This window comes from Dipodomys ordii, unplaced genomic scaffold (genome assembly GCF_000151885.1).
Source record: "Dipodomys ordii isolate 6190 unplaced genomic scaffold, Dord_2.0 Scaffold8, whole genome shotgun sequence".
NCBI lineage: Eukaryota > Metazoa > Chordata > Mammalia > Rodentia > Heteromyidae > Dipodomys > Dipodomys ordii.
This window is the reverse complement of record NW_012267224.1, coordinates 9,491,577-9,502,992: the sequence shown is the minus strand read 5'-3', so window position 1 is coordinate 9,502,992 and position 11,416 is coordinate 9,491,577. Positions and strand designations below refer to the sequence as shown.

At 37.7% G+C, this 11,416-nt stretch overlaps 1 protein-coding gene across 1 annotated transcript in view; it reads left to right on the top strand.

Annotated features, from left to right (window-relative positions):
* Dhx15 (DEAH (Asp-Glu-Ala-His) box helicase 15) overlaps window positions 1-11,416 on the top strand; it is a 45,035-nt gene that overhangs the window by 14,150 nt on the left and 19,469 nt on the right. Inside the window, exons 4-5 of the mRNA XM_013009006.1 lie at window positions 5,714-5,873; window positions 7,480-7,698. Coding sequence (XP_012864460.1) covers window positions 5,714-5,873; window positions 7,480-7,698 — 379 coding nt within the window. The remainder of the gene's footprint in view (window positions 1-5,713; window positions 5,874-7,479; window positions 7,699-11,416) is intronic.

Here is an 11,416-nt window from a genome sequence, read left to right as displayed (position 1 = left end):
CCCCAGTACTGGGGCTTGAACTCAGGGCCTAGGTACTGTCCCTGAGCTGCTTTTGCTCAAGGCTAGCGCTCTACCACTTGAGCCACAACCCTACTTCTAGCCTTTTCTGTTTATGTGGTACTGAGGAATCAAACCCAGGGTTCATGCATGCTAGACAAGCACTCTACCACTAAGCTATATTCCCAGCCCAGATAGCTTTGTTTCTTAATCTGAAGAGAAAAATTTACAACTTGAGAAGGTAACTGTAGTTTTATGAATTCTCTATAAACATCTGACTGGCTTAAGCCAGCAATCTATTTTAAGATGTTAATGGACTAGTTTATGGATCAGAGAAGTCCTTTTTTATCTGCATTCCCTAATTAGGCCAGAAAGTCTTTTGGGAACAGGATTTGTGTCTGTATCTGTGTATTTGCTTTGTATACAGAACCTTTGTGGTGGTATTACAGCAATAATATGAGTGAAGTTTGTCCCTACCATCCAGCCTATTTGGATGGATCTTTTGCATAATTATTTAAAAAAGGGGAGGGGATGGATAATTAATGAAAAGACATTTTATCAGACTTCTGGTTGAGCAGGGTATAGTATTAAGGTACATAGGGTACTTTTTATTTTGAATCCTTTTCTTTGGAGTCATTAATTTGTTTCCATTTGGATATTGTACAAGGCCAAGACCCAATCTGGGACTAGTTTATGTATAAGACTATGTGCTGACCTAAGATGTTCCTTTGGTCTTTAATTTGAAGTAAGCTAATTGAAAGCCAAGAAAAGGCAAAGATGAGGATGTAGTTGAAATCTGTAAGTGACTGGGAGAAATGAACAACCTTGGATTTCATAGTGTGATAAATCTCCTTTTGTAAAGCTTGAGTGAAATAAATTTTGAACAAACCAGCCAAGGGGTACTTTCATATCTGGATCATACAGCTGTAGAATTGTTTCCTTAATCTCAAAAGGGTAGGGAATTTCCATAGGCAAGACAATGAAAAAAATACAAAAGTAGTTAACAAATATAAGCATTATACAAATACTGTGACACTTAAGGAGATAGGTGAGTAGTGTAGAACCTTTAAGGTTGTGTTGGGCACCTGTGGCTCACGCCTGTAATGCTAGCTACTCAGGAGGCTGAGATCTGAGGATCCAGGTTCAAAGCCAGCCTGGGCAGGAAAGTCCGTGAAACTCATATCTCCAATAAACCACTAGAAAACCGGAAGTGGCGCTATGGCTCAAGCTGTAGAGCGCTCGCCTTGAGCTGAAGAGCTGAGGGACAGCGCCCAAGCCCAGAGTTAAAGCCCCATGACTGACCAAAAAAAAAAAAAAGTTGATGCTAGAGGACTGACATAGCAGGTTCCTTGGGGGTTCCTGGAAACAACAAAGCAATGAAGTTGCCTGTCCCACAGGCATCATCATTTAAAAGTAGGTGGCTCAAGAAAAGATGGAAAAAAGACCAGTTACTGAAGCAAAGCCTTTGGAGTCAGTGCTGGTGTCCTAGCTCTGTCAGATTAAGTATTTCAGTCAGTGTTAATGATTCTTGCTGCTGTTAGTGTAATAACCAGCTTTCAGGTCATAGTACTAGTAGTGGATTCCTACTTTGAGAAGTTATATTGGATCTTATAGTCAGGCAAACCAATGGAAAAGAGACCTCCAAAGTTGCTATTTTAACACATTAATTACAATTGAGGAAGGTCAACATGAATTAAACCCAGGTGTTGTTACTATGGAATGAGTGAATATAAATACAATAGTACTTGAAGTAAGAGGTGAAAACAGACAGATGGGTGTGCTTGAAAGACCATTAATTGTACAAATAATTATAAACTAATTCATTGAATGTCTACTAAGTGGTAAGCCTTGTTCTAATTTAACTGTAGCACTTCAGGTAGGTAATTTAATTTTACTCTGGATATTTAGAAAGGAGTAGAAGATAAAATTCTTTTTTTGGGGGGGGGGTCTGGTCTTGGGGCCTGAACTCTGGGCCTGGGCGCTGTCCCTCAGCTCTTCAGCTCAAGGCTAGCACTCTACCACTTGAGCCACGGCGTCACTTCTGGCTTTTTTCTTTTTGCTTATGTGGTGCTGAGGAATGAAACCCAGGGCCTTGAGCATGCAAAGCAAGCGCTCTACCACTGAGCCACCTTCCCAGCCCCTAGAAGATAAAATTCTAACCACTTAAGTCTTATGAAAAAGTTGTGGCCTTTGAATAGAATTGGCCTTTGTTAATTCATAGGAAGCTAACTTGATTTTTTATTTATTTCACTTTTCTACTTAAATAGTTGGAGAGAATGAAATAGAGAAGACTGCCAGCATCTTAGAAAAATCTTAAATATTCTATACATTCATCCTAGCTTTCTTTAAAGACTGTTGTGAGGTGAAAGAGTATTTTGTTCAAACCTTGCTAAAATTGCAGGATCAGGGTAACGTGTTTTGAAACAAAAATGGTTTTGTTGGCTTCGTTTGTTAGGTACTTTTTTTTAAATCAGAAAACACACCAAATATATTTCAGCGCCTTTGCCATAACAAAGCTGTATGTTTGGCTTCTTAATCATTTTAGCTACATTGAATTTTGATATTACAAATTTGGTTTGGTGGTTTTTTTGTTGTTGCTTAGTTTTGTTAGGACATTATGACTTATACCCAACGCTGCATTTTCTCATTAAAGAATTCATTGTAATTATTTCTATAGGATTTTCATTATATTAGTTATTAAGTATTACATTGTATTTATATTGAATTAGGTATAATGTAAGTTTTTTAATATATGGAAAGATATGCATAGACTGAGACTTGAGTGTCCACAGATTTTGGAATCTGCCAGAGGGCGTACAACTTGGGTTCTTGGAAGGTTGATGAGGAACAACTGTACTTCTTTCAGAAGTGTTGATTCAATATAACCTTAAGGAAATTACTAAACACAAACTTGTTAAATGTAGGCATGTTAATCTGTATAAGCTTTTCTGTAGTAGAGGCATATTTCTATGTGTTTCCTTTTTTTGTTGTTGGTTGTGGGGCTTGAACTCAAGGCCTGGGCATTGTCTTTGAGCTCTCACTCAGGGCTAGTGCTGTACCATTTTAAGCCACAATTTCACTTCCTCTACATGTCTTAAATAGTATAGTGTAAAACTTCTACATTGGTCAGTTATTATTAGGACAACACCATTCTATTGATTGTCAACTCTTAAAGCAGTTCCATTTTGTTACTAAAAAACATGGGTGGAGGACTGGTGGTCCATTTCTTGAACTCAGGGCCTATGCACTGTCCCTTAGCTTTTAACTCAAAGCTGGCACTCTACCACTTGAGCCACAGCTTCACTTTCAGCTTTTGTTGGTGTATTGGTGATAAGAATCAAGGACTTTCCTGCCTGGGCTGATTTTAAGTTGTGATTCTTGGATCTCAGCCTCCTGAGTAGCTAGGATTAGAGGTGTGAGCCAACTGCATCTTGCTAAAATATAATTCTTTTTTTATTGTGAAAATACTGTACAGAGGGGTTTCAATTACATGGGCAAGATAATGAGTACATTTATCAAGCATTGTAGCCCCCTCCTTTGTTCCCCTTCCCATCCCATTCTCCCCCCACCCCACCTAAAATATAATTCTTAAGGTGGATTTTAAGCTTGAAATACTTTGAAAAATACATTTGTTAATGTTCTGGAATTTATGATAATTAAGTCCTTAAATTCTGCAGTTCCAGACCCCAAACTTTCTATCCTCTTTTCCCTTTCTTCTGTGATACAAGATAGGCCTCCCTTTGAATCCTGCATTTCTAATTGCTAATACTGAATTACTAGTGCCTGCCATCATGCCTGGCTTTCCAGAGCTTTTCTAAAGCCCCAGTAGATGCTTTATTCCAACAGGCATTTCTATTGTACTAGAAAAGTGGACCCCCTAGACTGGGTTTGTCCCATAACAAAGTACATGTTCTTTTAATTGCTGTGTATTTTATTACTCTTTATCCTTACTTGTGATTCCATGTAGTTTCTTTAAGTATTTGTAGAACTTTTCTTAGGAAATAAGAGCAATAAACATGAGTGCCAGAAAATACTAGCCTTTCAAGTAGACTCCAAACTACAGATAGGATATAGCTGTATATTTGGTTAGGCCATGGGAAAGCCTGTACAGTAGAAGATAACCAAACCTTTTAACAGTATTGGAACAGCACAGTCTAGCTAGGATTTTTTTTATTTTATTTTATTTTAGAACCGATGTTTTCTCCATTTGGGATATTTTCACTCACTCTGTACCATGGAGATTGTTCTAAAATATCAAGTTTGTTCATTCTTTTCAGTGGCTCCTTGGTATTTATGATTATGTCCTGCAAAATCACGAAAAAGTTCTGTTGAAGCCAAGGAAATTAGTCACAAATGAATTATGTTTTGCTGCTTGAGTAAAGCATCTCTGAAGGCAAAGTGCCAAGTGCTCTAAAATAGATCAAAGAAATTCCAAAGCATTGGAGGTGGTGGTGTCACTGATTCATGCACTATGCTGGATGGACTGTTAGGGCGTTGAGTCATGGTATAATAATTGGCAGTGCTTTTCTTTCGTGGTCTTACGTAACATAATCTTGCAGCTGATGATGTTGTCCATTTCAGAAGTGATGGTTGTTTAATTTTTAAAATAAAATTAAAAGAGATAAAGGTATACAAAGGGAAAGTAGACTTGTCTACCAAAAATTGTATTAAATTATAACTAAATTTGGGTGAGTTCTTTGTGTACTCTCAGTTTGCTTGACAGATGTCATTAACTACAAAAATACCAGACTAGTCCCAAAAAGATTGTTAGACTAATATTGGTGAAGAGCTGAAACAATGAAATCTTAAGAAATGATGTGATTCCCCATTCTACTTTAAAATCTGTATAAAATAAAATGGACTTAATATTTAACTGAATTGTAACTTCAGCATTTGAAGGCGTACTGTTTCTGTCTTGTCCACATGCCAAACTTGATAACAGTTGTCCTGTATTAGTAATAGCATTAGTCAGAGTAGAATGGACAGGAGATGGCTGACCCATAAACAGGTCTGCAAACCACCCTTAATCTGATACTGACTAGCTAATTACTCATGTGAAGACTGGATTCTCTATTAACTGTCTTCTTTAAGCTGCCTTTGGTGTGGGGAGGAGGTAGTGGTGATGCAGTAGTTTGAACTAAGGCCTAGATTTTGCTAGGCAGAAACACTACCACCTGAGCCCACCCCCCAGCCTCTTAAGCTATTTTTAAACTGCATTTAGATATAGATCCTGTACTTGAGTGCCAGAGATTTTATGATTCAGTTTGTTTGTCTTGCCAGTCCTTGGCTTTGAACTTTGGGTCTGGGTGCTGTCCCTGAGCTTTTGTGCTAAGGCGTTACCACTTGAGCCAGAGCTCTACTTTTTGGGGTTAATTGGAGGTAAGAGTTACCGTGGCTTTGAACTGTGATCCTCAGCCTCCTGAGTAGCTAGGATTACAAAAGCCAGAAGTAGATCTCAGGACTGACATAAAAAAAAAGTCTCAGCAAATCGTAGTGTTTGATGAAATTTTATTATGGGTAATTTATTTGGCATATGGTTGGTATAAAATGCCTTGAAGCTTAATTTTGCAATTGATTATGATATTAGCACATTTACCTTGGGCAGAATTTTGCTTTTTGCTCACCTAATTTCTTTACCGTTCTTTTTTTATGCAATGGAGTTTAATTTTATAATGACTTAAATGAACTTTGACCAACGTGTTTATTGTGAATATAGGTATATGACTGATGGAATGCTACTTCGTGAAGCCATGAATGATCCCCTCCTGGAGCGCTATGGTGTAATAATTCTTGATGAAGCTCATGAAAGAACACTTGCTACAGATATTCTGATGGGTGTCCTAAAGGAGGTTGTAAGACAGAGATCAGACTTAAAGGTGAAGTAGTTTATCCATTTGATTCGTTTATTGGAGTGTATGAATAAGAGTAAGGCTACACTGATCACTAATCATCTGTAACAAAAGCACTCAAGTGCCTAAGTTATTTGTTTCCTGATATTCTGAAGTTTGGAAGGAGGAGAGGTGGAGTGCTGGAGATCAAACCCAGGCCCTTGCACTTTTTTTTTTTTTTTTTTGGGTCCAGTCATGGGGCCTGAACTCTGGCCCTGGGCGCTGTCCCTCAGCTCTTCAGCTCAAGGCTAGCACTCTACCACTTGAGCCACAGCGCCACTTCTGGCTTTTTTCTTTTTGCTTATGTGGTGCTGAGGAATCGAACCCAGGGCCTTGAGCATGCAAGGCAAGCGCTCTACCACTGAGCCACCTTCCCAGCCCCGGCCCTTGCACTTTTGTTAAACAAGTGCTACCACTAAATTGAATCTCCAAGTCTACATTATTTGTATTTAGTGTACTTTCTGGGACTTCACTTAAGATTTCTTCCTAGAAGTCTTCTACTTAGAAAGTACTTCTTTTTTTCTCTCTCTCTTTTTTTGGTTGGTCGGGGGGCTTGAACTTGGTCTGGGTGCTGTCCCTCAGCGATTCAGCTCAAGGTGAGCCCTCTACCACTTGAGCCACAGTGCCACTTCTGGTTTTCTGAGTGGTTTATTGGTGATAAGAGTCTTATGGACTTTACTGCCTGGGCTGGCTTTGAACCCTGATCCTCAGATCTCAGCTTCCTGAGCAGCTAGGATTACAGGCATGAGCCACTGGCGCCCAGCTGGAAAGTAGTTTTTTCATAATCTTAACACCGTAATTTTTAGTGGCTGGGCTGCTCAGTGTACCCTTCATTAAGTATAATACCCATCTTTGTTCCTTAGATTCTTAATTTTGTCCTAAAACAGAAACACCTGAGAGTAGGAAAACTATACTCAGGACAGTAAGCTCATGACAAATACATTGCTTACTATCTTGCATTTTCTCCTTCCCTGGTGTACTTTTGCCAGTGTTACTGTGTAAGACTATTTTCTGGTGTTTTTGTCTCCCAAGTTCCTCTTTATGCTTTGTGTGTATATCATTCTTTGGGAATTAAGACTCACCACTTGTTGGTAAGTGTTTTAAAAGAAGTATCAAAATGAATGCTGTCATTATAGAGCTATCAAGGTTTTGGGGAATAGCTTCCTTTAAGGTAAAAATTGAGACTCTTAGTATATGGTTTACCTAAAGAAAGAAGTGGCATAAATCAGTGCCTTTTCCATTTTAACTTTTTGTAGCTCTTGCTTGCAGTTTTTTTTTAAATTTAAAGTTATGTTCATTAATAATGATGTAAAAAAGAAATGATGTACATGTAGTTTTCTGGCCACTTTGTGCATTTTGCCCTTGTTTTTCCCCTTTGGAAAGTTTTAATTAAAGCAGAAGGAATCATTCCGTATTAATGTTGTCTACCAATCCTGCCACTTATTTCTAGAAAACTTTAGTTTTTACGGTATTGTGTCACAGAGACATGCTATAGTTCACTTATTTATTATATTTTTCTATCCCTCCCCCACTCTTCCCCTTGAGACCATGAACTCTTAAGGCAATTTTGAAATTATTTGCTTCTTTTTTTCAGGTTATAGTTATGAGTGCTACTCTAGATGCAGGAAAATTCCAGATTTACTTCGACAACTGTCCTCTTTTAACTATTCCTGGACGTACACATCCTGTTGAGATCTTTTATACTCCAGAACCTGAAAGAGATTATCTTGAGGCAGCAATTCGAACAGTGATCCAGATACATATGTGTGAAGAAGAAGAAGGAGATCTCCTCCTTTTTTTAACTGGTCAAGAGGTATAATTATTTGTTTCATTGTTCAGCTTTTGTTACTTTATTTCTACTAAACAACTTTAAACTTATGAACTTGACACATTAACCAACTTTTCTCAGTGGTTTGTTTTTATTCACTGTTAGTACTACTATGTAAAATTCTTAGCCAACTGTCTTATAAACCATAGCGTATGTTATAGTTAATTAGCCTGGGTGTTATATATTTTTAGAATTTCAAGATTTAGCTGTTTATAGTCTCAACTTTCGCAGAGGCCCAGGTTGTTAGTGGTATTTTAACTAAGGCATAAATTTGCATCACAGCTGCTCTAAAATCAGGCAGTCCTCATTAGTTAATAGCTTGTGAGTGAACTTGGGTGCCCATCTGTCTTATCATCAAAACATTCATGTTTGTCTTCCACATACTCACTGTAGATGTCTGAATTCAAATTTATTTTTAGATACTAATATTATTCTTAATAACATTCTGTAAGCTTTTCCAACAGGGCTTTTATAGGTATGTTGTGAGAACATTTGGATAAAATAAGGTTTTGGAAAAACCAAGCAGTGAATAGTTTCTTAAAGCCCTTTTTTTTTTTGGCTGTCATGGACTTTGAGTTTTCTAGAATATGCTTCTTAAACTGCTGTATGTGAAGATCACTTGAAAAACTTGGAGAATCTGATCCAGTAGGTAAAGGTGGATCATGAGTTATCCTAACTTTCTAATAAGCATTCTAGCAATGTCCATGTTTCTCTAGGGCGGAGTATCAGGATTCAGTCATTTCCCTGTGCTCTTCACTGTGACAGCTGCTAAGAAACATTAGGACTTGAACATTGAAAGGTGACTAGTCTGAAGAGAGACTGAATTTTAATTTTATAGCCTAGCTATAGGTGCTTACCTATCTCTGTTTTTGTGTTGCCCAGTGGTTAAGAATTGGTTTTACTTTTTTCTCTCTTTTTGTCGGTTGTGGGACTTGAACTCAGAGCCTGGATACTGTCCCTGAACTCCTTTGCTCAAGGCTAGTGCTCTACCACTTGGAACCACAGCTCAACTTCTGGTTTTCTGATAGTTAATTGGAGATAAGAATCTTACAGACTTGGAAGTGGCCCTGTAGCTCAAGTGGTAGAGTGCTCACCTTGAGCTGAAGAGCTAAGGGACAGCGCTCAAGCCCAGAGTTCAAGCCCCATGACCGACCAAAAAAAAAAAAAAGAATCTTACAGACTTTCCTGCCTGAGCTGGCTTTGAACCATGATTCTCAGATCTCAGTCTCCTGAGTAGTTATTATTACAGCATGAGCTACCAGTGCTCTGCTGGTTAGGTTATATTTTAGAAAAGATGATACATTTGAGATGGCAGGTAGATGGAACATACTTGGATATCTTTCACATCTATCTCTTGAACAATGGATTGCCTACCTGCTGGTAAATTCTTTATCTCTTCCATAATTGTTGTAACGGTGAAATTTGGGGGTACAACATAGCTGAATTTTCTATTCATTCCTTGGCCCATTTTACATCTATGATTTAAGGGTCTCTCCTTTGGGGGAATAATTTACCAAAGTGATTTCTTCAGCATATTAATGGTACATAAGATTGTTGTGGGTAATTGGCTCTGGTAGATATCAAAGGTCTGCTAGGTGATTTGTGTTCAGTTTCTACAGAGGTGTTTGATAATATTTGATCAGATGCTGTTGAGTTATGAGCTAGATATGTTGAGTGCTGGTTGTTGTTTTTTTTTGACCTTAGAATTTTTGGGGTTTGTATTATCGTTAGGATTTACAGGATTAACCCACTGGCCATACATGATCTCCCTCTCTAGTGCAGGGTTTTCAGCCTAGCAATGTTTATGTTTGGTTGTTTGTCAGAGAATACCTGTTATTATAGGACTGACATAATTTCTAGCCATTAGACCCAATAGACACTTTGTCAATTATAACAACCAAAGATGTTTGCAGAAGACATTGCCAAATGTCCATGGTGGGAGTTGTGAATGAAGTCTTCTTTCCCTGTAGAGGATAAGGACTTGTTTTGGAGGGTGGAAAGTGAAAGGTGTGTAATTCAATTTTTAAGAGTATCAAGTGATATGTATGTGTGTTGTGTGTGTGCTTGCTTGAATTCAAGGCCTGAGTGCTGTCCCTGAGCTTTTTTGCCCAAGGCTAGTTAGTGCTTGAGGCACAGCTCCGCTTCCAGCTTATTTCAGTTCATTTTATTTTTGCTATTTAATTGGAGATGAGAGTTCAAGGACTTTCCTGCCTTGGCTGGCTTTGAATCATGACCATCAAATCTCAGCCTCCTGAGTAGCTAGTGCTTTTTGATGGAATATAAAAAAAAAATTTGTTCCAACTCAAGTGTTCAAGCTGTGAGGTACTCCTTTTGTCCTCATGTCTGTTGTGTAATTTCTTACTTCCTGCAGGTTCAGTGTATTTTCTTTCCTTAAACAACTAGTAAAAGTAATTTTGCTTAGATAACCAACTATATTTGAACACACTCGTTAGTTAGCCTTGTGGCAAGATTCTGAGAAGCTTTTCTCTGAGCCAACTTAGTGCAGTTTGTATTTTGGCATCTGTAAATCACATAGCTGGGAAGACAGGGAAGTCCCATGGTTTTCAAATGTGTTGCTGGAGTATGTTTTTCATGAAACGTTGTTTGTATGTATATCATAACATTTTTAAGTTCTCTTTAGGGATCTACCTAATCTTGAATTTAAATTGTGCTTACTGACCAAAAGCTAAATAAAATCTTACTCTTCTCTCCCCTTGATGAAACTTAACAATTACTTGATAAGCTTAGATTCTAGGAACCAGTACTTTTTGCACTGAACTTTTTGCCTCTGAACTTCAGTACTCACATCAAATTTGAAAGTTGGTTTTCTTTCTTTTCTTTTCTTTTTTTTTTTTTTTGTGTCAGTCGTGGGGCTTGAACTCTGGGTGCTGTCCCTCAGCTCTTCAGCTCAAGGCAAGCGTGCTACCACTTGAGCTACAGTGCCACTTTCGGTTTTCTGGTGGTTTTATTGGAGATAAGAGTTTCTCCGACATTCCTGCCCGGGCTGGCTTTGAACCGCAATCCTCAGATCTCAGCCTCCTGAGTAGCTAGAATTACAGGCATGAGCTACCGGTGCCTGGCTGAAAGTTGATTTTTTTTAAACACATTACCAATTTGATCACTTAAAACAATGGAGTCCCTGTTGATCAATTAATTTGATTTGAAAGGGAAGACCAACTGAAAATGAGAAAAGGTTGCAATTGGTTTTAGGGCATAAAAGACAGATCCTTGATTTAAATTAAAGGTAGAAGACCTTAGAGTGGTTACAGGAATTAGAAAAAGAAATGATTTGAAATGCAAATTGTGTATAACAGGTTACTTAAAGAAGCTAAGACTATTGGCTAAAATTGTGGCTTATTTCTTCATTTTCAAACATTCCTAACAGATAATCTAAGTAAATAATAATTATCTTAAAATACTACCTTAAATGTATAATTTGGCACTTATGAAATAATATTTGAAACCTGGAAGTTAGGTGGCATTTGACCATGTTCCCATTATATGGTCAAATTTCTGGTAAAATAGAGATTATGGTTAAATGGAGATCATTTATATCAGAAATTTGAGTCTATGTTTAAAGCTTGTTTAACTTCCTTAGAAATCTTAATTTTGAATTTGAGTGCCAGCAAATCTAATCTTAGATGCAGCATGTTAAAGCATTTTTTCTACTTATTTCGTTTGTTAATATTTTTTTTTGTTTGGT